Consider the following 25,476-nt stretch of genomic DNA (forward strand, 5'->3'; position numbering starts at 1 on the left):
TTTTTTTAATATATTGTTTTTGATGTTTATTTTTGTAGGAGAGAGACAGAGCCTGAGTGGGGGAGGGCCAGAGACAGAGATGGAGACACAGAATCCAAAGCAGGCTCCAGGTTCCAAGCTGTCAGCACAGAGACTGACCCGGGGCTCAAACCCACAAACTGCAAGATCGTGACCTAAGCCAAAGTTGAATGCTTAACCAACTGAGCCACCCAGGTGCCCCAAGAGCCTACAACTATTAATCTTGGGGTCATGTGAGCCCCCCAGTGGGCATAGAGATTACTAAAACAATAAACTTAAAAAAAAAAAAAAAAAAAAAAGAAAGAAAAAGAAGCTTGTTTTCTATCAATGCTTACCCTCTTTCCACTCCAATTATACAAAAAGGACCAGGATACTCAAGGCCTCCAATCAAGCAAGATCCAAACAGAAGAGTCTTTCATAAAGAAATGAGACCTTCAGAACATTTTTGTTAGGACCAGATTAAAGCCCCAAAGCCCACACAGAACCGACAAGGTCCTGGGGCCTGGCCTCGCTGGCCTCACCAGGTACCTCTAACTCCACCACCCTCGGTCTGGGGGCTCCAGCCACCCTGGCCGTCTCTCAGCTCCTGCAACGCTCCTTCCTGCCACGGGATCCTGGCACAGGCTGTACCCTCTGCTAGAACGTTCCCTCCCCACCTCCACCCGGGTAACCCCTGCTTATACTTCAGGTCTCTGCTTGAGCATTTCTGCACACGGAAGCCTTCTCCGGCCACCTGGACCAGGGACTTCATTCCATGCTCTTCCGGATCTGCGTCCCCTAGCTTGAGAGCATGTGGCTCAGTTTGTGATGACACATTGACTAGTGTGATTACTTGACGGCCGTCTTCCCCTACGGGCCAGGCTCCGTGAGTGGGGACCATCAACGTAGCCCTGGCACTCAGCACGAGACCAACCCAGACAGGTGCTCAGGGAGACTTTGCTGAACGAATGGCCACGCAGGAGCCCTCTCGTGAATCCTTCCGCCACCCCCATGAGGGGGTAACAGGATCTCCTTTCACAAATGGAGAAACCGAGGCTCCGAGAGTTCCAACGGACGTGCCCACGGCCACGGAACCAGAAGGGCTGATGTGCCAGATCCTTAAAGCTCCCACTCCTCACGAGTGCAAGGGCATCTGGAATCCGGCTCCCGGACCCGCTTCGCCCGCGCACGCGAAAAGAAGGAGAGAGAAACCCACAAAAGCAGCCCATTTCCGTAAGCTCCAGGGAAGGGACGCACTCACCCCGTGCTTCTGGATGGCGACGTTGGTGAGATGAACAAACATGTTGTCCAGCTCGCTGGTGCTTGGGGTGTACTTCACCGTGCAGAAGCGGCAGAATCCAAGTTTATACCTGTGTGGGAATTCAGACCACTTCAGCACGCTGAGGAGAAGCACAGATAAGACCGAACACTTTGTTCTCTTACAAGAGCCGCTTTTTGGAGCATCTGGGGGACTCAGCCGGTCAGGCGTCCGACCTCAGCTCAGGTCAAGATCTCACGGTTCGCGGCTTCGAGCCCCACGTCGGGCTCTGTGCTGACCGCTCAGAGTCTGGAGCCTGCTTCGGGTCCTGTGTCTCCCTGCTCTCTCTGCCCCTCCCCTGCTCACGCTCTCTTTCTCTCATAAATAAACATTAAAAAAAATAATAATAGAAAGACCTGCTTTTTGATTCAGGCCGTTAAAAGAGCTGCTTTTTCATTTTTTACGGTTCTTTTCTTCGAACGGTCACGCTAAGGTACAATTCCTAGGCCACAGGACTCCCCCACCTAAAGCGTATGACGCAGTGGTTCTCGGTATACTGAGACTTGTGGGGCCACTACCACGATCGAGAAACCCTGTGACCGCCAGCAGTCCCCCCCCCCGCGCCGCTAATCTACTTTGTCTCTGAAGGGCTGCATCTCGTGAGCTGCCGACCAACAAGACAAAACCCCAGCGACTCTCACATGTAACAGCGCAGTGGGCGGTACGTAGACACCAGCACGTACAAGCGCAGGTCAAACTTCCTCCCGCCGATCAGCAGCGGGTTGTTAATGTACAGGGAGATCACGTAGGCCTCCTTGGTGGACTGGGTCACAAACCTAAGGGCGGCGGAGACGGTCAATATTAGATGGCAGAGTTCAAAGGCCCCCGTCGCGTCGGGGGAGAAGACGGCGGTGAGCTGGTGTCCACGCGGGAGCCCCCAAGCCTGAGACCCCGCCCCAGAGGACAGTGCCAGCAGCCCCCCCTCCCCCCGGGAACCCACCAGGGAAGTGCTCCCTGCGCCTGACCCACCTGGGGGCCGGCAACGTGCACTCAAACTTCAATGCTCCGCACAGGGAGGTGACCCTGCCACGCCCGGGGACGGTGAGCCACCAGCCCTCCGGGAGAGAACCACCTCCAGCATCTCTGTACAGTTCAGGACCCGCAGAGGCAGGGTGGGCCCCAGACAAAACCGCCTGGCCTGGTATCTCAGTTCTGGGGAGCCCTCGAACGCTGGGCAGAGACCTGACCTGACGCGGCCTCGCGCTACCCCTGCTACTGATCACAGACACTCCTGTGTTCGCCTGTCCCATCCCCGTCTTGCCCCCGTGATGGTGCTGCTACTGTCCCCAGTTTACCCAGGTGAAGCATGTAAGCGTCCACAAAACAAAAGGTACTCAGACGGTAAGTGTAGACAGGGATTCAGACCCACACACCCTGGGCCCTGATCTTAAGCAGGTGGACTCACGAAGATGTTTTGCTGTCCCGGGACCACTTTTTGATCTGCGAGAGCTTGTTGATCAAAAAGATGCCCTTTCCCTGGGCTTTGCCACAAGGTTTCATGATCCAGGTGCTGGAGGGGCTTTTCCTGAACTCCTCCACGAACAGGTTGTAGTCCGCGGGCAGCATGTAGGTGACCGGAACAAAGTCTGCAAGGTGAAAAAGAGGACGACGGCGGGTGAGCTAGCCCAACAGCGGCCACGGACGGAAACACACTGCCACGGCCTTTCCGGAGGCTGCTTCATGCCTTCTGCCCCAAGCCAGCGTCTGAAGATCAAGGCCCTGTGCCGTTCAGTTCCCGTACAATAACCTCATTGCCCGTGTGCTAAGCGCTTTACAAACCTGTAATGCCCACAGCAACCTGTTGTCATTCCCATTTATCAGATGAGGAAAGGCAGGCCCAGAGAGATTGGTTATATAATTTTTCCCAGGTAGGTAAAAGGATTCTGGAACTATCCGGCAGGCCAGCCCACCAGATGGAACAGGGACACGCTGTTCCGCCTGGGAACCGCCAGATGCGGTAGTGACCGTGAATTCCAAAATGCAGCTTGCAGCTCACACCGTTTCCCTCCATCCACACACTGGGGACACTCTCTCCCTCGCATGCACCGCATTCCCTGGGCACCCATGGAAACTCAGATCCCAACGTGAGCGCCAGCCTGCCCATTCCAGACACACGTGGAATGAGAGAGGCGCCTGTCACAGCTGGCACAAACATGTTCACCCACCAAAGCCAGCAGTCGCCATCCCGGTAGCTCGTGTGACTAAGGAACTTCTAGGATTCATTTAACACACGAGCCCAGTGAAAAAGGCACAAACCCAGGTAGAGGTATTTCCCGTTTTCATCTTTTTCTGCCAGAGGACTCCCTTCTTTCTCCAGCTCCTTCCTGTATCTTTTAATATTCTTCACCATCAGATCCTTCCGGGTCAGTTCATAGTGGTTCGGAAAATGGTTGACTATTTGATCGTCTGAGAGCCGATAGCCAGCTTCGACACTAAAAACGTTTCGGATGGTTTGCACACTCATCCTAAAAGAGAAGCACAGAAGGGACGTGCAGGGCGAAAGCTCAGAGGAGGTCCCCGTGGTGGCAGTTCTCATTAAAGCTTGCGACCAGAAGGGCTGGCCTGTTCCCTGAGTCCCAGCACCCAGACCCGGAGATGCCCGGGCCCCAGCGGCACAGCGTTGGGTCTGGTGACCGGCTGTGACCTGAACCTGAACTGAGGCAGGAGCAATTCTGAGTCCGTCTTACAGTGGACGGTGTCATTGCCCAGCACAGAAGAGATACTCGATAAATGCTTACTGATGAATCAATGATACCATTGACTGCTGATTACAAACTAATGAAAAATGGCCTCCTTCAGACTCTGAAATCAGGAAAATCATTTACACAGTATTTGCACCCAAAGTCAAGAAGCACCCGGGCCACAGGGCAGGGGCGCCTGGGTGGTGGCTCAGTCGGTTAAGCGTCAGACTCCTGGTTTTGGCTCAGGTCATGATCTCACAGTTCGTGGGTTTGAGCCCTGCTCTGGGCTGACAGTGCAGAGTCAGCTTGGGATTCTCTGTCCCTCTCTCTCTGCCCTTATCCCGGTTGCGTTGTCTCATCTCAAAACAAATAAATAAACTTAAAAAAAAAATCACAGGTGATTTAAGGGCTCTGGGTCATATTCTTGTAGAAACCGATGACAGGCCAGCACCCGAGTAAATGAGGACGGTTGAAAAAGAAATTGATTCCCTCTAATCCTCTAAGAAACCCAGCCTCCTGGACACACCCCTCCACCCTACCAGCCCCTCAGAGAGGCAGGGAGGGAGGGAGGGAGCAGGAAGGACTGGACTGGCACTCACAAGGGAGCCACAGGCAAGGCAGGCTGGCATGGCTTCTTGCTCTAGGCCCCCACCCCACCCCACCCCGGGCACCAACCTACAGAGGGCCCCAAGCACCCAAAGGGTCTCTTCTGATTCTATGATCATTAGAATGATGGGGGAGTTTTCAAACTTTTAATTATGAAAGAGCTCAACCACAAGCAAAAGCAGAGAGGAAAGTGTAAGAGAATCCATTGCTCACTTTAGGGGCTGCAACCAGGCACCCGGTCTTGTCTTGATTGTACCCCACCTGTGCCCCACGGCACTGGCTTATTTGGAAGCAATTCCCAGACACGATATTCCAACCAAAATGCTCCTGTAAGAATGTCTAACAGTTACGGACTTCTTAATATATGATATCCTACTGGGGCGCCTGGGTGGCTCAGTCGGTTGAGCATCCGACTTCAGCTCAGGTCATGACCTCGTGGTTCATGAGTTCGAGCCCCATGTTGGGCTCTGTGCTGATGGCTCAGAGCTTGGAACCTGCTTCGGATTCTGTGTCTCTTTCTCTCTGCTCCTCCCCCACCTGTGCTCTGTCTCTCAAAAATAAATAAATGTTAAAAAAAAATTTTAAAGAGAGATACGATATCCTACTTCATACTGCTGTCACAACTAAAAACAAGCAGCAGTGATTTCTGGATATCATCAAATATTAATCAGTGTTCATATTTCCCAAGTCATCTGATAAGTATTTTTAGAGCTTGTACAGATAAGGGTCAGGCCTTCTGATGAGTTGTTCTCTCTCTCCCGACTCGTTTAACCTACAGTCTCCCTGCTTTCTTTTTCCCTAGGCCAACTGTTTCTGGAGGACCCTGGGCCACTTGCCTTCTAGGTCCTCACACGCTTCTTCCTCAGCCCAGTGCCCTGGCTCCCGTGCCACCTGTCAATCAGGAGTCAGACCGCAAGGCCTGGGGAGCTGTAGGTCCATTTGGGGCACACCTACAACTGGGCCCGCCACGCCAAAGTGCTCGTCAGCCCTGAGCTCAGCGGCTCCCATACTGGGCGGGCCTAGACCCTTAGGTCATTAGGGGAGACGAGATGGTGGACCCTCTGCTTTCATTTCTTCTTCATGTGTTAGCAGGAATATTTCTACAAGGAGTAATGTCCCTTCATCAACAATCTGGATACCCCAAAACATACCTCACAGAGGAAAGACTAACTAAATGCTTGATTCTTGCCCTTTATTTATCGGTTTTCAAAAGATAATGAGCTGCTTCCCTACCACTCTCGGGTATGTGATGATATATTCTGGGTACCTCTTACTGCAAAGCAAGGTGCCTGGTGTTAGCAACTTAAGACAACAACCATTGGATCAGATCTTGTGGTTTTGTGGACCAAAACATTTTTTTTAATTTTTTAATCTATTTATTGAAAGACAGAGAGAGAGAGAAAATGCGTAAGCGGGGAAAAGACAAAGAGAAAGGGAACGAGAGAGAGAATCCCAAGCAGGCTCTGAGCTGTCAGCGCAGAGCCTGACGTGGGCCTCGAGCCCACAAACCGCGAGATCATGACATGAGCCGAAGTTGGATGCTCAACCCACTGAACCACCCAGGTGTCCCTGTGGACCAAAATTTTGGGTAGGGCTCAGGCGAGCCTGCCTCTGCTCCATGTGGCCCGGACCGAGGCCACTCGGTGGTATTCAGCCAGCAGATGACCCCATTTGGAGGGTCCAAGAAGGCGTCGTTCGTATGTTTGGTACCTTGGTGGGCACGGCTGGAAGGCCAGGAGTGGCTGTAACTATCACACACAACACAACTCCTCCAGCCAGAGAGGCCCCACCTGGCAGCTTGGGGCTCCCGCAGACAGTTCACATAAAGGAAGGGGAAGCTGCTAGTTCCTTAAGGCCTGGGCCCAGACCCGTCTCACCTTGGCTCTGCTTTGGCCAAAAAAGAGGCAGAAGCGATGGCGTGTCGCTTCTGAGACTAGCGCCGAGAGGCCTTGAGAGCTTCCTCCCTCCCTCCTGGACCCCAGCCGCCCCAGGAGGGCAAGCCCAAGCCAGCTGGCTGGAGGGCCACGAGAGATCTGTGGTGAGAAGCCACTGTGGTCCTGGCCAACGGCATCCAAGACCAGACAAGCCCCGGCTGGACCCCCCAGGTGACAGCAGGGAAGCCCAGGCAGGATCAGCTCAGTCCTGCTGGACCAAAGGAACCGACCAGCCAAACCGATAAATGCGCATGCTGTGCAAATGGTTGTTCCAAGCCTTAAGTTCTGTGGTGTTTGTCACACGCCATCAATCTGGCAATCGGTGATTAATGCATCTCCCTAGCGCAGCCCTGACTCCCATGTTTCACGTGCTCCTACTTCCTGCCCTATACTCAAGCTGTGATCAGAACACAGATACAGTTTCATAATATGTTTGTCTTCAGATTGTTGTTATACGATTTTCCAAATTGCTTTATAATTGTCCTAATTATTTTCATGGCTGCACTGTAATCCACTCGGTTAACTTGGTTACCTTTTCCTAACCATTTGACATTTAGTTGTTTCCGGTATTTTACCCTAACCAATTTTTAAGACTCGATGGTACACAGAGTGCTTAGGACAGGAGCTCTTAAGGCACCAAAGAGCCAAAGTTACACAGTTCCGCTCTTTTCTCTCTCCGTCTTGTGAAGACTGGCTCCAAGATGCTTCTTCCGTGGTAGGAAGCAGGGAGTCGCTCGACGCCCTCCCCAGCACCGATTAACTACCCAGAGAAGCCAAAAGGGCTCGCTGAGAACTGGCTAAGCCCATGGCACAGAGCCGTGGGACGCAGAGCATAAGTACCAAACTCTCTTCTTTCAGAGCTCCCATGAAGCAGGGCTCAGGCTACATTTTTTCGCTCTACCTTCGAGGACGTGAACCTGATGCCAAAGCCCACACAGGGGCTGCACCTCTCTACCAGCCTCTCCCCGTCTGCATTCCATGCTCCCCCCGGGGAAACTGGATCGTGGTTTAAAGCACAGGTATCCTCAGCTGCCAGGGGAGCAGAGAAAGGGTCATCCCTGCAGTGGCTGCTGGAGATGGAAGCGGGCTGCCAGGCTACACCGCACCTGGGCCAGGGCCGGGCTCTGGGAGGCTGGGACCAGCCAGACAAGGTCCTCACTGTCATCGGGTTCACAGCAGCGCAGAAAGACGGGACAGGCGGGGAAATCCCAAATCCTGGCACGCGGCACTTGCTGCACAGCACTGAGGGGAGCCATCTGGGAGGCTGGAGGGGCACAGGTGGCTTCTAGGGCAGGAGGCTTGAGGAGTGGTGTGCGAAGGCCAGCAACCGCTGGCCGCTATCACATGCCACACGCTCTGTGCTTTACTGACTCATTCAGGCTTCCGACAGCTGTGTTTGAAGGGAAAGGTCAAGTCCCCTGCTAAGGGCCACACAGGCAGCAGCGGGGGAGCCAGGGTGTAAAGCCAGGCACGACTTGGCTCCAGCGTCTGGACGTCTAACCGCCGGATGCGTGGCGTCCCCGAAGAATGGGCTGAGGAGGCAGAGAGCACCGCCCATCTTAGCGGGTCGGCAGGGGAAAGCGTGCCGGCGGCTGCACTGGGGCGTGGGGGGGAAGGAAGTGGCTGGAACAGCAGGGAGTGGGTCTCAGGGAGTGGGGGACCCATAGGGTAAAAAGGCCTCCGGAGACCCACCAGCTCCCCTCCCTCAAAGGTTCGCTCAGGGCTCCGGGCCCGGGAGCTGCGGAGGATGGCGCCCAGCAGAGATGACCACGGATCTGTGTTCGGGTACACGACCCTGCCAGAGGGTGGAGGCAGGCCTGTGGCGGGGAGCACACCAGGCCCGGACAAGGGAGGACACGGGACCTCAGCCCACGAGGAGGGGGAGGCGGGGCGGGGGCAGGAGGCGAGGACAGCTCCCAGCTTTCTGGCTGGAAGGAGCACCACTGGGGAGTCAACACCAAACACATTGCTCTCCCATTCGTGCGTCTCCCTCGCTTTTCGGTTGTCGTTACCCAGTCCAGCCAGCGCCCTCTGCCCTGCGAGAGGAAGCAAGGGAGGCACAGGCCCCTCCCCCGCAGTCCCCTTCCCCAGCGCTGGGCAATAAGGCACTGACTGGCACCGCCGGGAGGGGCCTCTGGCTTCTCACCTGACCCCCCACGGGACTCGCCAGGCCGGGTTGTGTAGAACCGTCCTGGGACTTCACGCCAGGCTGGTAAACGGGAGTGTGAGGGCACCCCGCAATGCGTGCTCCCAAAGAGCTTGGGATGAAAGATGTGTCGGGGGTGGGGGACGCCCCTCTGAGAACACAGCCTGTGCCTGGACTACCGTCATTCACAAGACTGGTAAGAAGCGTTCAGGGGCGCCTGCGCGGCTGAGTCAGTTGAGCGACTCTTGATTTCCGCTCAGGTCATGATCTCGCGGTTTGTGAGACCGAGCCCTAGGGTCGGGCTCTGTGCTGACAGCGCATAGCCGGCTTGGGATTCTCTCTCTCCCTCTGTCTCTCTCCCGCGTGCACCTGTGCACGCTCTCTCTCAAAAATAAATGAAAATGAATGTTAAAAAAGAAAAAAGCAGGCTTCGGAAAAACAATCAAATCCTGCTTTTCGTACTTACCAGTAGAAGTTCCAATCCTCGTTTTCTGTCACTTGGACCCATCCTCTCTTTTCAAAGTTATTTATCAGCACCGACTTCTCGATATCAGTGACCCATTTCACTTTCCCTGCCATAATCCTGGAAGAAGTCAACTTGTTAGAGCTTTGAAACGGCAGTGGCCATAAGCTTCCCCTTCGCACATCCCAAGTTCGACCTGCTGGGCAGTGGTTCTCAGCCAGGGGCCACTGGCCCCCAGGGGACATCTGGCTGCGTCTTTTTTTTTTTTTTTTTTAAGTTTATCTATTGATTTTGAGAGAGAGAGAGAGAGAGAGAGCAGGGGAGGGGCAGAGAGAGAGTGAGAGAGAGAATCCCAAGCAGGCTCCACACTGTCAGTGCAGAGCCTGATGCGGGGCTCAAACCCACGAACCTCAAGATCATGACCTGAACTGACATCAAGAGTTGGATGCTTAACCGAGTGAGCCAGCCAGGCACCTCTGGCCTCGTCTTTTGTTGTCACAACTGGGGGCAGGGAGGCTTCTCGCATCTAGTGAGTAGAGGCCAGGGTGTTGCCCAATACCCTGCAGTGGACAGGACGCCCCTCCCCCCCCCCCCCCCCCGCCCCAAAGCAAGTCCCCCAGGCCAAAATGTCAACCGGGCCAAGACTAAGAGATCCTGGCCCAAGCGGGGGAGAAAGACAGCAATCGGATAATCGCCACCCAGTGTACATCACGAGGCATGAGGCAGGGACAGCACTGGGGCTGTGAGAGCCACGGCAGGAGCTGCCCATCAGGGTGGCTGGGGAGAACCACCCTGAGCAGGAGGCCCTGGAGCTGACTTCCAAAGGGTGGGAGAGAGCGCCTAACCCAGCGTGAGCACCCCACCCCCAGCGCCCCCAGCGCCCCCTGCGCCCCCTGCCTCCTCCCCTGCCCCGCTCCAATTCACTCTCTGTAAGTGCCGGTGACGCTTACGTGTTTATCTGACCCCATCACTCCCGTCTACCTGTCTCCGTGGCTCCCCAGTGAGCTTAAGATACGCAGACCCCTGCCCCTCACCCGCTTCTCCTTCCCCTGCTGTGTTCTCACCACACTGGACTGCTCTGCCCACACTCCACCCCAGGACCTTGGCACATGCTGGTTGTCTCTGCCTGCAGCACTCTCCCTCCTTCTCAGCCTGGCTAAGCTGCTGCCCACTCACCTGCCAGCATTAGTGAATGTCACCTCCTCCACAAGGCCTCCCTGACGCCAGGTACACAGGCACACAGCCCCTCAGCACTCCTGCAGTTCTGTCCCAGCTAGAGGGCAAGGGGGCCGGCCTTCTTCCTCGCTGCTTTGTGCCCAGGGCCTAGCACTGTGCCTGGGATGTGGTGGATGCTCCATTCAGACTGACCGACTATGGCCCCAGGCCTGTCAGTACCACGGTGTGACTTGGACAAAGTTAAAAGGTGGGCACCCAGGTCTGTGCTTGCTTTCGGAGAGGGAAAGAGAAGGCACTCCCGTGGGGCTCTCACACGAAATCAGCCCACTGCCTCCTCACCTGCCAGCAATGGCGGTGTCAGAGGAGGGACTGTGGTAAGAGCGCGGGCTCTAGGGCTTGAGTCTGAGGCCCAGTTCTGACACTCACTTGCTGTGTGACTCTGGAGAAGTTACTTAACCTCTCTGAACTTCTGTTTCCTTAGGCATAAAATAAGAGGAACGACAGCAACCACCCATCTCACGGGGTTATAGTAAGGATTAACTGAATGAACACGTTAAGGCACTGAGAACAGGGCGCTCCAGAAATATCTGGTGTTATGACTGTCATCATCCCCCTTATGGGTAAGGAAGCTGAAGCTCAAAGATTAAGAACCCGTATGAGAATCGGACTGAACGCTGGGGCGCCCGGGTGGCTCAGTCGGTTTAGCGTCTGACTCTGGCTCAGGTCATGATCTCACGGTTCGTGAGTTTGAGCCCCGCGTCGGGCCCTGTGCTGACAGCTCAGAGCCTGGAGCCTGCTTCGGATTCTGTGTCCCCCCCTCTCTCCGCACCCCGCCTCTGCTTGCACTCTGTCTCTCTCTCTCAAAAATGAATAAACATTAAAAAAAAATTGAGGGGCGCCTGAGTGGCTCAGTCGGTTAAGTGTCCGACTTTGGCTCAGGTCGTGATCTCATGGTTCATGGGTTTGAGCCCCGCGTCGGGCTCTGTGCTGACAGCTCAAAGTCTGGAGCCTGCTTCGGATTCTGTGTCTCCCTCTCTCTCCGATCCTCCCATGCTCACACTCTGTCTGTCTCTCTCTCTCTCAAAAATAAATAAACATTAAAAAATTAAAAAAAAAAAGAATCAGACTGAACGGGGCGCCTGTGTGGCTCAGTCGGTTAAGCATCTGACTCTTGATTTCGGCTCAGGCCATGATCTCATGGTTCGTGAGATCGAGCCAGCACAGAGCCAGCTTGAGGCTCTCTCTCTGCCCCTCCCCCACTCGTGCCTGTGGGTGCCCACGCTCGCTCTCACATGCTCTTTCAAAATAAATAAATCAACATTAAACAAAAATCATACTGAACGGACCCATGGTGCCCTGATTCGAATTGAGGGTGACCTGACTCTGAAGCACCACCTCTTTTCACATAGTCCTCTGCCTCCCTGGCCTTCATTAGGATGATGCCAGTGGCCATGGGGTCAAGGTAATCGTCCTCTGTGAACCAGAAGGTGCCATATGACAACGTAAGGCTGTTAACGTGGAGAGTCAGCAGTCACCGCACAGAAACGACGGTAGGGACAGCACGGGAGCCAGATCCCCACGGCTGTTACCCCGCACCCCTCACCGAGCAAACTCCCCACAGTGTCAACACCCACAGTGGAGCCCGGGAGCCCGGTTCCCCACTTGAGCGCGGCCTCTAGAGCTTGCGTCCCTGCCCAATCTGGCTCCAGCTCTGCTCTGCCCCCTCCAGTCCGACTGCAGACTCCAGGCCGGAAACGCCCACATCACCACCACCACCAGCAGGGGCGAAGTCCTACATCTCAGTGTCCCCCTGCCCCCTGGCACAGGTGCTGACCCACCCCGGGTGACCCAGCACAGTGCCTGATACCTGCCCTGTGCTTTAACAGTCAGCAAATACTTCCGGGGGGCCCGGGCGGGGGGAAGGGGGGAGTTGTCCTGGGTGGCTTAGTCAGTTAAGCATCTGACTTGATTTCCGCTCAGATCACGATCTCACAGTTAGTGAGATTGAGCCCCACGTCGGGCTCGGTGCTGACAGTGTGGAGCCTGCTTGGGATTCTCTCTCCCTCTGCCCCTCCCCTGCTCATGCTCTCTCTCTCTCATACTCTCTCAAAAATAATAAGTAAACATTTAAAGAAAATGCTTCCCAGGCACGATCCCCAAAACCAATAAGGCAGACAGGACAGATATTCTCATCCTCACTTTACTGAGCAAGGACACGGAGCCTTCAAGGGGAGGTTTTCTTGGTGCGCCCCCGCCCCCCGCCCCCGGCTCCCCCTTTCCATCGTGTGGACAATGGGTGCTAAGGAAAACCAATTGCTCAGGCCGGACCCACCATAGGTACTTATGGAGCCAACAGGAACGTCCAATTTCTCTCCTTCAGTGACTCGTGCTGCGGGTTCTTACCTAAAACAAACGAACACGCAGACAAAATGTACACAGCACAAGACCGAGAGACAGAGAACACCGCAAGCCCGCACCTCGCCACGGTATCCGGGACATACGTCTTCTGCCGAACAAGGGCACGCCGCCAGATGCTTCGGGGCCTCACTGTGCTAAGTATCTCTGAATTCTATTACTTTCTGGCTCCCACGGCCTCGTTGAGCTGCCGTGACACTCCTTCATTTCGCGCACCCCTGCTTGGGCGAAACACCACCACCTCCCCGCTGCTGCTCTGGATCCAGCTCCGCCAATCACACAAGGCGCGGTTCAAAGGCCGCCTCCCCCAGGGAGCCGCTCTGGTCACCTTTTCCCTCCACCAAACCTCCTGTATCCCTCTCCTGGGATACAGTCGGCACACAGAACTTCCTGGCTTGTGTTTTAGTTCTCTGCGTACGTTCCTTCTAGAAGTGTGCGAGGTGAGGGCTCTCTCTCAGTCACCTGTTTCCTTCTCATCCCACCGATTCTTTCTAGGTTCAGGTGGGAGCCTTTGCAACAGGGCTCACAGTCCCTTTGGCCGGCCCCATTATCTCCAGATGGCGGGCTCAGTCGGTGAAACATGCGGCTCTTAATCTCCAGCTTATGAGTTCAAGCCCCACACTGCGTGTAGAGATTACTTGACAAAAAAAGAAGGAGGAGGAGGAGGAGGAGGGGTGCCTGGGTGGTCCAGTCAGTCAAGGGTCTGACTCTTGGTTTCAGCTCAGGTCACGATCTCACAGTTTGCGAGTTCGAGCCCCACGTCGGGCCCGGTGCTGACAGTGCAGAGCCTGCTTGGGATTCTCTCTCTCCCTCTCTCTCTGCCACCACCCCGCTCACTCTCTCGGTCTCTCTCTCTCGAAAATAAATAAACTTAAAAAAAATTAACAACAACAAAAAAGGAGATCTGGACACAGACACGGGCAGAGAACGCCATGTGACGACACAGGGTCGTACAGACACACGGGGAAGACGGTCACGGGAACATGAAGGCAGAGATCACAGCGATGCTGCCACAAGCCAAGAAAAGTCTGGGTCCGCCAGAGGCCGGAAGAGGCGAGGAACCCGCCCCAGATTCTTCAGAGAGACCGTGGCTCCACCGACACCTTGATTTCAGACTTCTCGCCTCCCCGAGCCACCCACTTCGTGGCCCTTTGGCAGTACGGCCCTCGGAAACTTACGCAAAATAGAACCGTCCCAGACACGAGGAGACGGAGAAGAAACTTCCAACCATGAAGGGCTTTAAATACGCATGTGGGAGCGAGAGCACAGCACAGTGATGGGCGACAGGGCAGACCAGTTATTGACGGTTACAAAGGAAGAAAAAGAAACGAACTCAGGCCACGTCTCCTTTAAAGACACACAGGATTTCTTTTCAGAAATGCACCGAACCAGCACGGTCACCACCACGGAGAACCAACGATGAGGCAGCCTGGGAGGGGCCAGAGGACCGGATGGCAGGTTCCTCTGCACCTGAACCCTGGAGACGGTTCGTTTCCGGTGCTCGCACGCCCACGGGTGCTCACTAGTTCTCTTGGGGCCTCGGCACTCCCCCCCAAAACGGGAATGAAAGCCACAGGTCCTTCATGGTATTGTGGGGGTCACGGCATGGTCGGCAGGTGTGGGCCTGGCACACCACAGGGACTCCGGTTCACTGGGTTGGAAACGAGTGCCTCGGCTCTCCCTGATTCGGCCCTGCACACTCCTCCACTCCGCCCCACCTGCAGTGGGCCCACCGGGCCCTTGGCTGGGTACTGGCGACCCTCCCCACCCTCTCGGGGTCGGTAACTGCATTTGTATGCTATCACTAGAAACAACGGCTACCATTCACGGAACACCAGGACCCACGGGGCACAGAGCTGGGCAGTTTGCACCCGCTCTTCTCTACCACGGGTACCGTTCTGGCTCCCGGGCTGCCGGGGGGCAGGTGTTCTTCCCATTTATAAGATGGGGACAGTGGGGCTCCGAGAGTAACGGGCAGAGCACAGATAGCAGCCTGAGGACACCCACACTCGCCTCCCTCCCACAGTGTCGACTGTCAGTTCACCCACAGGGCCGGGGGTGGGCTGATTCGTCTCTGTCCCCCCAGCACCCAGCCGGGGCCAGGCACAGTGAAGGGGGCTCGAAATGGTCTGCGGAACAGGCGAAGGAGCCAGCTGGCCAATCCGCCCCGGGCACAGAAGCTGGGGCTACCTGCTTCCCAACCCTAAGAAATACTAAGCCCTTTGCCTTAGAAAAACCAAGAAATACCTGACGTCAGATGGTCTTCCTGTTACTTCCTCCTAGAAGAGGGGGAAAAAAAAAAAAAAGGCTAGGTTAACAGTAGCCTGCAATGAACTTGATAGGTCACCTCCCTAGTGGTTCCCAGGAACTGCGCGTTAAAGCCGTTCGGTCTGCTGCTTTTCAAACTGAACATCAGAAAACCTAACCCAGAAAAACAGTCAGTTGTGTGCTGATCTCTACGCTGACCGTGCTCGAAATCATAGCGGACTGTTGTCACCTCCTAAGGTACGTCAGCCAGGCAAAGGCATTCGGAAAATTGGCAATTTTCAGAACACGACGTGGGACCCACTCCTGGGGCCAGTGGGTGGGACCTTCGTAAGCTTGAGGACAGGCTGGCACAGGGATGGCCCTGGGGTCTGTGCTTCGACAGCCTAGCTTCTTTCTCACCCACCCCCTCAGCACCGACAGCCGCTCTGTGCTGGGTCCATGACGGGAGGCACAAAGCTGCCTGGGACGAGGTGCCTGTGGACGGTGTTGATCCAGGGAGGCAAGAAACACACCCCATCCGCTGAGGGCCCCAGCGGCAAAGTACGTCGGCGCCCCAACAAAGCTCAACTGTGGTCCTGAGGGGGAAGTAGCTACTAATTCATCCAGCAGCAAATCGTGCCAGCTCTACTCCAGAAGATTCCAGATCTGTCTATGTCTCTCCCCAGCGTCCCCGTAATCCCGGATGACCATGGCAGGCTCCCACTGGCTTCCCTAGTGCCGGCCGCACCCCAACGCACCCATTCTCCGCCCGGCAGCAGACTGACCCCTTTCACACGCACCAAGCAAATCGCGTCACCCTGCCCCCAAGCCTCCAGGGGCTTCCAGAATAAAGCACCCAGAATAAAGCTGTCAGTCTGCCGATGACTTGCAAGGTGGACCCCGTGAAATCTAGGTTTCCCGTCACCTCTCGGGCCTCGTCTCCAGCACCCTCCCCACGCGCCAGCTCTCTTCAGCTGCTCACACCCACCAAGCCGCATCCTGTTTTGAGGCTTTGCTCTTCCCCCTGCATCTGGCCCCTTCGCAAAGGTCAACCTTTCCGAGTTGCCTTCCCAATTCCCAACCACTCACCACGCTGTCGCTTTGCTCCCTGGTGGCACCCCGGCTGTGCCCAATCGTTCGGTCCGGGGCCAACTCAAAGCATGGCCCGTGAACCGGCAGCAGCCGCACCACCAGGAGCTTGTTAGAAAGACACGTTCCTGAGCTTCCCCCAACCCCTACACCAACGCACACGCTCAGACTCTCTGGGGGTGGGGCCCAGGAATCTGTATCTTAATAACCTCTCAGGTGAGATTCCCACCCCTGCCCAAGTTTGAAAAGAACTGGTCTAGGGGCGCCTGATGGCTCAGTCGGTTGAGTGTCTGACTTCAGCTCAGGTCGTGATCTCATGGTGTGTGGGTTTGAGCCCCGCGTCAGGCTCTCCGCACTGTCAGCACAGAGCCTGCTTCTGAACCTCTGTCCCTCTCTCCCTGCCCCTCCCCTGCTGGTTCTCTCTCTCAAAACTTACCCAATAAACATTTTACAAGAATCTTCAAAAAGAACCGGTCTAGTTCATGAACTCGGTTCCCCGGTGACTCCCTATCTTTGACACACATATCTCCCACCAGGAGAGCAGACATGTTGTTCCGCATTATTGCCTACTGAATCCCCTGCGTCCAGAATAGTGTCTAAAAACAGCAGGCGCTCAATCAATATTTGACAAATTAACTAAAATAAGGACGGGAATTCCCTCCGCACACCATCAAACAAGTGCTGTCTGCGCCAAGTAGAGAACGAGGCACGGCCCAGCCCCACAGGGGCCGTCAGCCCTGCAGGGGACAGAAAACCAGTAAAAGCACCCACAGATTCCACAGCTTTTCCAGGGGCCTGAAGCAGACCTGGAGCTGGGCGGATTTCTGCTCAGCGAGAGAACATCTCGGGGAATAGCTGGACCTACAACCCCAGGAGGACAGAACTTTGCCAAAAGGCCTTTCACATCCCGGAGTTATGACTACATCCAGTTACAGCCAGGACAGCCATTCAGGAGAAAAAGCAGACAGAGGGAAGAACTTCCATTCATAGAGTCACTGCACTTTTCTGGGTCCAGCCATAAAAAAAAATAACAACAACAACAACAAAAACCGGAGCCCTCTCTGTCTCCATCCCCACTACCCCCCCCCACCCCCCCCAAACACTCTGGTCAGTATCACTTTCCACAAAGTCCCAACGAGCCCAGGATTCTAAGGGCATTTCGATTCCTTTCCGGCCAGTCTTCCTTGAGAAGGAAAAAAAAAAAAAATGCCACCCTTAAAGAAAACAATAGCTCATAGTGAAAAACAAGGACTTTCCGCACCGCTGTATGGCCACCATCCATGTCCACACCCCACCGGGAGGCAGTGCCAGCCTCCACAGCAACTACTCAGCACTATTGGTAATCCCCTGGGCACAGAGCAAGACCAACCTTTCAGCGCTGCCACAAGCCAGCACTGAAATGTGCTCATTAAATGTTTTCGTGAACAAAGAACCTCTCTGCAAACCGTAAACTGCTTACAATAGGATACTTTTACTTCTCGAACGAATGCCCTGTAATGCCCCAGCTACTCTACGGGGTGCATGGCTACCTACCCACTCACTCCCACTCCCTTTGAGTGATGAGGGCACGGGGAGGGGCAGTGCCTAGGTCCCATCCCTCAGAGAAGGGCGAGCAGGGCGGGGGACACGAATCTGTCTCCAGACCACAGCTGCCGCCACAGGTACACCGCGCCCTGCAAAAGATGCCGAGAGAAACAATACAGACTGCAAATGAATGGGAAAAGCCCAGGAACGATGAAATGCGGGGATAACCAATATGAAGAAGAATGCAATTACAACGAGCGGGCAGCACAAGGAAAGTCACAGGAACTCGGAGGAAAAACAGGGGCACAGTGATCGGCGCAGGCTTCCCGGGGGCCGCCGGTCCGGCAAGCAGCATCTAAACCACACGGTCGCGGCCGCGTAGACCCGGGCGCCCACGCTCGCTCGCGCATGCGCACCCGCCCACCAGGAGCGGCCACACCCTCGTCCGGGGAGGCGGCGGCCTCCGCGGCGGGACCTCACCTGCGGGACCTCACCGGGCAGGGCGGCCCCGCGCCGGGCCCCGGCCCCGCCTCCAGCCCCACTCCGGCGCCGGCAGCAGGACGCCGCTCGCCGCCCCGCGGACCGGCCCGCCGCGCGCCGCGCTCTACTTCCGGGGCGGCGCTCTGGCAACCGAAGACGCGGCCGCTGGCGCCGCGACTGCTTCCGGGGTCACATTTTCCCGGCCGCTCCCTAGGCCCCCCGCCCGCCGCGCGCTCGGCGGAGATCCTAGAAGAGCCGGCCCTCCATCCCCGGGAACCTCGCAGCCTTCAGGACCCAGGAATGAGGTTGAGAAGGGTCGGGCGCGAGGTGGAGCCTGACAGTGGGAGGCAGAGCCGTGGGGTGATTAGGGCCCGGGGTCCGGTCCCCTCGGCTGCTCAGCTAACGTGTGTGTGCGCTTGGCGCTGTCGGTAGTGCCTCCCTTGGCGGGTGCGTTGTCCTTAGGTGACATGTGCTCGGCACGTAATAATCAGTACGGGGCCTACTCAAAGGTCACCTCATTTGTGAAATGTCCCCTGAGCGTGGCGCAGGTCTAGTTTCTCTAACTGTATTTTGTAAACTCTATTAGGAAGAGGCAGCTTGGCCCAGTGAGAAATTTAAAACCAGAGCCAGACCTGGATTGAGCCCTCGCTCCAAAGTCCACTAGCTTATGTGGCTTTCGGCAGGTCACTTCCCTTATCTGACCTTCAGTTTTCCTGTCTATAGCCGGAAAGAAGAGAAGCAGAATTTTATGTCCCTGCTCTGATACATTCTAGCTGTTTGGGCCCAGGCACCTCCGATCCTCTCCATTACAATTTCTCCCCAGAGAAATCTCCGTCTCTCAGGGGTGGAAGAGATTTTAAATTCCTGGTGCATGGCACCTAGGAAGTCGCATCACTTGGCTTCCCACATCCTCCTGTCTTATGCAGCATACGTGCCATTCCAGATGCATCACCAGCAGCCAAATACTAGCAGGCTTGGCGACAGCCAATGGAAGGAGGCCAACATCACAGGGAAGAGCGAATAGTATAAAAAAAAAAAAGTTGTGGCCAATATGAAAAATTAACTGGGAGCTAGGTGATCCCAGAGGGAAAAGACAAACTGAGATCACGTAAACGTAGTTTAAAAAGTTTTCAAGGCCTAGGGGCTCCTGGGTGGCTCAGTCGGTTAAGCGTCCAAATCTTGGTTTCACTTCAGGTCATGATCTCACTAGTTCGTGAGTTCAAGCCCCACATTGGGCTCTATGCTGGTAGCACAGAGCCTGCTTGGGATTCTCTCTTCTCTCTCTGCACCTCCCTGGCTCTCTCTACCTCAAAATAAATAAGCTTTTTAAAAAATGTATTTAGGAGTACCTGGTGGTTCGGTCGGTGAAGCATCCAACTTTGGCTTAGGTCATGATCGCACATGGTCAGTGGGTTGGAGCCCCACGTAGGGCTTTGTGCTGACAGCTCAGCTATCCGGAGCTTGTTTCCGACTGTGTGTCTCCCTCTCTCTCTGCCCCTCCCCCGCTTGCACTCTGTCTTTCAAAAATATGGGGCGCCTGGGTGGCGCAGTCGGTTGAGCGTCCGACTTCAGCCAGGTCACGATCTCGCGGTCCCTGAGTTCGAGCCCCGCGTCAGGCTCTGGGCTGATGGCTCGGAGCCTGGAGCCTGTTAACGATTCTGTGTCTCCCTCTCTCTCTGCCCCTCCCCCGTTCATGCTCTGTCTCTCTCTGTCCCAAAAATAAATAAAAACGTTGAAAAAAAAATAATAAAACGTTAAGAAATAATAGTAAATAAATAAATGTATTTAAAATAAAAAAGCCTTCAAGGGCTTTCCATTGCCATCAAGATAACCAGGTTTTAGTTTTTAAAGTAGCTACAATCTGTTAACCCTTTTCCAGTTTAGCATCTCGTTTCCTGTTGTGCTTAGAAAGACCCATCCTCACAAGTTGTAAAAGCGTAACTTGTAAGAGGCTAAAAAGAAAATCAACTAAGCTAAATGATACATTGAAAATGCGTGTTAGGGCACCTGGGTGGCTCAGTTGGTTAAGCATCTGACTCTTGATCTTGGCTCAGGTCATGATCTCACCAGTTGGCGAGTTTAAGCCCCGCATCAGGCTCCCCACTCTCAGTGCAGAGCCTGCTTGGAATTCTCTCTTTCTCCCTCTCTCTCTCTGCCCCTTCCCTGCTCATGTGTGTGTGCTTTATCTCAATAAATAAATAAATAAATAAATAAATAAATAAATAAAAGAAAATGTGTTTTTGAGAGAAAGAGAGAGGAGGAGAGGCAGAGAGGGAGGGAGACAGAATCGCAAGCAGGCTCTGCGCAGTCAGCACAGAGCCCAACACGGGGCTCAAAGTCACGAACCATGAGATCATGACCTGAACAGAAATCAAGTCAGATGCTTTTCCAACTGAGCCACCCAGGCAGTCCCAGCCTGTATCTTTTATTGTCTGGATTTTAGTAGCACAAAAATATTATTTTGTAATTTTTTAAAAGCTACAATAAAATAAAGTTAAACTTTTTTCAATTTTGAAATGGCAGTCTGAACATACGTATTTCCCTTCACACCCCCAAATCGCAATGAAAAAGCAGAAGAAATAGACAAATACAGTAGAAGATGAATCATTCAGGATTCTAAATACCAAAGGCATCCAAACCAAAGAATTACTCTATCAGGTTTTGTCTTAAGATCATCTGTTTCTCATGGGAATGCAAGCTGGTGCAGCCACTCTGGAAAACAGTACGGAGGTTCCTCAAAAAACTGAAAATAGAACCACCCTACGACCCAGCAATAGCACGACTAGGTATTTATCCAAGGGATACAGGGGTGCTGTTTTGAAGGGACACACGCACCCCCATGTTTATAGCAGCACTATCCACAATAGCCAAAGGATGGAAAGAGCCCAAATGTCCATCGATGGATGAATGGATAAAGAAGATGTGGTATATATACATGATGGAGTATTACTCGGCGATCAAAAAGAATGAAATCTCACCATTTGCAACTACATGGATAGAACTAGAGGGTGTTATGCCAAGCGAAATTAGAGACAGACAAATATATGACTTCACTCCTATGAGGACTTTAAGAGACAAAACAGATGAACATAAGGGAAGGGAAACAAAAATAATATAAAAACAGGGAGGGGGACAAAACACCAGAGACTCTTAAATATGGAGAACAAACGGGGTTACCGGAGGGGGTTTGGGGGGGGGGATGGGCTAAATGGGTAAGGGGCACTAAGGAATCTACTGAAATCGTTGCACCATATGCTAACTAATTTGGATGTAAATTTAAAAACATAAAATTAAAAAAATAAAAATAAATAAGATCTTCTGTTTCTCAGTCATGCCTCTGGGTTTGCTGAGGATCAATGACCATATCCCATTGTCACTGGTGCTGGAAGATCCAGCAGGCGGGGCGAGATTCATTGCCCATGTCAGGTGGTCCCCGTGGGTAGAGTGACGACAGGAGATATTACGCGGTGAGGTCACAGCACGGGTTCTGGAAAATCCCAGTTTGTGTGTTTTTGAAGGATAACAATTGTATAAAGTCCTAAGTTGAAAGTGTGCAAATGTAAGTGCATTGGTTGTTAAGTTCTTTTCAAGGACATTACTCTCTTTAGGTGCTAAGATAATGGAGTTCCAGAAATAGTCTTTACCCAGGATGGATCCGCTTCCAGAACTGGTTCTCTGCATGAATGACTACCTGCTCTAAATCTGTGACATAGTTGGGAAACCGGAAGAGATACTCCCGACAGACAAAACAGTGAGGAATTCCTGGAAGATGTGTTCAGAACCGATGAATGGGCGGCAACCCTGGTAAAATGGGGACAAATACTCCCCACCAAGCAAAAGAGAAAAGCTCCAAAAAAGGTGCATTTTCTTTTTTTTTTTTTAATTTTTTTTTTCAACGTTTATTTTATTTTTGAGACAGAGAGAGACAGAGCATGAACAGGGGAGGGGCAGAGAGAGAGGGAGACACAGAATCTGAAACAGGCTGCAGGCTCTGAGCGGTCAGCACAGAGCCCGACGCGAGGCTCAAACTCACGGCCCCCGACGCGGGGCTCGAACTCACGGGCCGTGAGATCATGACCTGAGCTGAAGTCAGACGCTTAACCGACCAAGCCACCCAGGCGCCCCTTCTTTTTTTTTTTTTTGACAGAGACAGAGTGCGAGCTTGAGCTGGGGAGGGGCAGAGAGAGAGGGAGACATAGAATCCGAAGCAGGCTCCAGGCTCCAAGCTGTCCGCACAGAGCCCGACGCAGGGCTCGAACCCACAAACTGAGATCGTGACCTGGGCCGAAGTCAGACGCTTAACCGACTGAGCCACCCAGGCCCCCCAAAAGGTGCATTTTCTGAACCAAACCCTGGCACACCTCTGAGATAAGAAGCAAGAGGGAAGGTGAGAAAATACGCATGTGGACAGTTGGCCAGAAAGTTAATTAATGGTGTGGCTGGGCCGTTGGTCTCCCCAGAGAGCATTCTCCCATTTCAGCTGAAATGCCTTAGACCGTCTCAGATTGCCCAGACCACCATCACAAATCCGCAGACGCTGGTTGCCTTTCACACGCCACAGATTTATTTCTCAAAGTTCTGGAGGCTGGGGAGTCCAAGATCAAGGCACCAGCAGGTTTCGTGTCTGCTGGGAACCCACTTCCTGGTTCACAGACCCTCATCTCCTTACCCTGTCCCCACAGGACAGAAGAGGTGAGGGAACTCTCTGAGGTCCTTTTATTTCTTTTTTTTTTTTTAATGGGCACTAATCCCATTCACGCAGGCTCTACCCTGGTGTGCTAATCACTCCTCAAAGCCCCGCCTCCTGTCATCATCACGTCGGGGATTAGAATTGCAGCACATGAATTATGTGTTGGGGGCGGGGATGTAAACATTGAGTCCACTGCCCCATGAGGATAAATAGTTCATGAAAGAGAGGGTTCAGACGAAAATATTAACAACAATGGCACAAAATTCAGCCAAAGGAGAACTGAGCACCAAGGAAACAGAGTTAATACAGTTAATACGCTACGTCAGGAGACAGCAAACCACTGGCCACATCCAGCCTGCCACCTGTTTTTTACAGTTCGAGGAAGCTAAGAATGGTTTATACCCATGACCATTTGCAATCGATTGGATGACAGGGAACACGCTAACTTTGAACCCCAATGTAGTGAAAGTTATCCCCCCTCCACCCCCAAGAAAGAAATTCATCCTCCTCATCAGTAGACCCATATTACAAAAACACATGTGTATTCTCAATTATGTTGTTAACTTAGTTCAAAAGTTGTGAAAATGTGTGGACTTTGTCAGTGGCAGAGCCTGGACTTGAACCCGGGAAACCGGACCGCTCACACCACTGCCTCCCCAGAACATAAAGAGCCGCCTTCTGGAGAAGGCAGGTGCATTTTCTAGATGGTGCTCTGAGCTTCGCGTAGGAGCATTCCTGAAACCTCCCCACAAGTCTAGCCAAGGTCCATCATCATTTCCATTCAGCGCCACCTAGTGGAACCAGCACTAACCGGGAGCCTGACTGGCCGAGTTTGCACCCTCTACTGCCCCTGTCCCTCCGTGCCTGGTCTCTCCGGGGCTCCAGGCCTTGGTGTTGTCACCTTAAACCAAGGAGGTGAACGAGAACAGGAAGATCATGCAGGTGAGGCTTTCCGGCCTCGCGCTGCTGGCTCATGGGTGTTCAATAAACCTTATCTCCTGGATGAAATGTACCAGCAACGGCCGGTTTCCCAGGCCGGTTCCAAGGGACACTTGAAATACTGACTTGCGCATCCTTAGGGCCCTTTTTTGGGACGATCTGGACCCAGCCCCTTCCCAACCTCTGCTCTCTGTGGCCCTCTGCCCTCTCCGCAGGCGGCCCCACTGCTTCTCAACCCCCCCGCCCCGAGAGGTCATCATGTGGCCCTGATTCCCTTCTCTACCTCCACCATCCGTGTCCCCTACACTGAGCTCTTCCTGCACAGAAGTAGGGACAAAGTCTGTCCAAGTGTCCTTCTTACTAAGAACCACCAGCTCCTGTGGTTCTTAGGGGCCGAGGGCCAGAACCAGCTCCATCATTGGAGGGGCCCAGTGCAAAATGAAAACGCAGGTACTCTTGTTCAAAAATTATGAAGCATTTTAACAGTTACAGTAGCATTAAGCCAGCTGTGGGGCTGCGGGAGCATCAGTTGCCCAGGTGACAGCCCACAAAGCCCAACCCACCGTGTGCAGGACACTGGCCAGCACGCCCCTCACCGAACCCTCACAAGAGTCTTGCCCAGCAAGTGGTGTTCTCCCACTTTTTCTTTTTTTAAATTGGTTGTTTGTTTGCTTATTTAGAGAGACAGAGTGCGAGCAGGGGAGGAGCAGAGAGAGAGGGAGAGAGGAAGAATCCCAAGCCGGCTCCGGAGCACGATGCGGGGCTCAAACCCGCAAACCATGAGATCGTGACCTGAGCCAAAACGGAGTCAGACGCTTAACCAACTGAGCCACCCCCGGCGCCCCCTCCCACTTTTTACAAAAAGTGATGGCAAAATACATAGAACATAGAATTTGCTGTCTTTACCATTTTTAAGTGTACAGCTCAGCCGTGTTAAGTATATTCACGTTGCTGTATAATCCCCAGAACCTCATCAGCTCGCAAACCCGAAACTTCATCCACGAAATGATGACCCTTCCTACCCTCTCCCCCCAGCCCCTGGCAGCCACCTTCCTACTTTCTGTCTCTGCAAACTGGAAGGCTCTAGGGACCTTATATAAGTGAAATCATACAGCATTTGTCTTTTTTTGTGACTGGCTTATTCACTTAGCATAATGTCCTCACTCAAGGTTCATCCCTCCTGTAGCACGGTGTCAGGATTTTCTTCTTTTTCTAAGGGCGAATGATATTCGATTGTATGTACAAGCCACGTTAGGCTTATCCATTCATCAGTGGATGGACGTTTGGGTTGTTTCCACCTTTTGATTGCTGGGAATAATGCTGCCGTGAACGTGGGTGTGCAAATATCTGTTCCAAAACCCTGCTCCCGATCCTTTTGGATATTTACCCAGAAGTGCGTTTGCTGGCTCACATGATACTTCTTCAATTTTTTTTTAGGAACTGCCATACTGTTTTCCATAGTGGCTACATCATTTTATAGTCTCACCGATAGGGTGCAAGGATTTCAATTTTTTCCACATCCTTGCTGATCTTTATTTTTTCCTTTTGTTTTTGTTTTATTTTTTTTAAGTTTATTTTTTTAAGAGAGACCGTGCGCGTGTACAAGTGTGAGCGGGGGAGGGGCAGAGAGAGCGGGAGAGAGAGAATCCCAAGCAGGCTCCCCACCGTCAGTGCAGAACCCGATGCGGGGCTCGAGAGATCATGACCTGAGCAGAAATTGAGTCAGATGCTTAACGTACCGAGCCACCCAGGTGCCCCTTTGTTTTTGTTT

The 25,476-nt window shown here is 53.5% G+C and overlaps 2 protein-coding genes across 11 annotated transcripts in view; one reads left to right on the forward strand and one right to left on the reverse strand.

The window, feature by feature from the left end:
* TTLL1 (TTL family tubulin polyglutamylase complex subunit L1) overlaps positions 1–18,201 on the reverse strand; it is a 30,882-nt gene extending 12,681 nt beyond the window's left edge. For 2 of the 9 annotated variants that reach the window (XM_027070557.2, XM_027070556.2), the window contains exons 1-8: positions 18,077–18,200; positions 14,984–15,015; positions 12,654–12,724; positions 9,149–9,265; positions 3,572–3,780; positions 2,721–2,901; positions 1,957–2,091; positions 1,259–1,367 (exon numbers count right to left, since the gene is read on the reverse strand). In XM_027070557.2, the coding sequence (XP_026926358.1) occupies positions 1,259–1,367; positions 1,957–2,091; positions 2,721–2,901; positions 3,572–3,780; positions 9,149–9,261 (747 nt within the window). In that variant the 5' untranslated portion in view covers positions 9,262–9,265; positions 12,654–12,724; positions 14,984–15,015; positions 18,077–18,200. Of the gene's footprint in view, positions 1–1,258; positions 1,368–1,956; positions 2,092–2,720; positions 2,902–3,571; positions 3,781–7,642; positions 7,927–9,148; positions 9,266–12,653; positions 12,725–13,914; positions 13,980–14,983; positions 15,016–17,605; positions 17,746–17,848; positions 17,939–18,076 lie in introns of those variants that run through there. The other 7 variants (XM_053226895.1, XM_053226890.1, XM_053226889.1 and 4 more) reach the window with 7 other exon arrangements.
* LOC128316519 (sterile alpha motif domain-containing protein 1-like) lies at positions 18,005–24,802 on the forward strand. Of its 2 annotated transcripts, XR_008300562.1 has the most exons (3): positions 18,045–18,381; positions 21,685–21,934; positions 24,386–24,802. XR_008300562.1 is itself a non-coding variant. In XM_053226896.1 (2 exons), exons 1-2 carry the CDS (start codon positions 18,005–18,007, stop codon positions 18,837–18,839), a joined length of 417 nt encoding a protein of 138 aa, XP_053082871.1. In that variant the 3' UTR covers positions 18,840–19,284. The 2 variants fall into 2 exon arrangements, 1 of the variants encoding a protein (XP_053082871.1); XM_053226896.1 differs by lacking the exons at positions 21,685–21,934; positions 24,386–24,802 and adding an exon at positions 18,800–19,284 and having other exon boundaries at positions 18,005–18,381.
* The last annotated feature ends 674 nt before the right edge of the window (positions 24,803–25,476 follow it).

Source organism: Acinonyx jubatus, chromosome B4 (genome assembly GCF_027475565.1).
Source record: "Acinonyx jubatus isolate Ajub_Pintada_27869175 chromosome B4, VMU_Ajub_asm_v1.0, whole genome shotgun sequence".
Classification (NCBI taxonomy): domain Eukaryota; kingdom Metazoa; phylum Chordata; class Mammalia; order Carnivora; family Felidae; genus Acinonyx; species Acinonyx jubatus.

Excerpts from the sequence above, each read along its gene's own strand:
- LOC128316519 (XM_053226896.1), top strand. The coding sequence starts at position 18,005 with ATGCGCACCCGCCCACCAGGAGCGGCCACACCCTCGTCCGGGGAGGCG. Across the intron at positions 18,382-18,799 it reads CTTCAGGACCCAGGAATGAG|CCGGAAAGAAGAGAAGCAGA; the intron begins GTTGAGAAGGGT and ends TCCTGTCTATAG.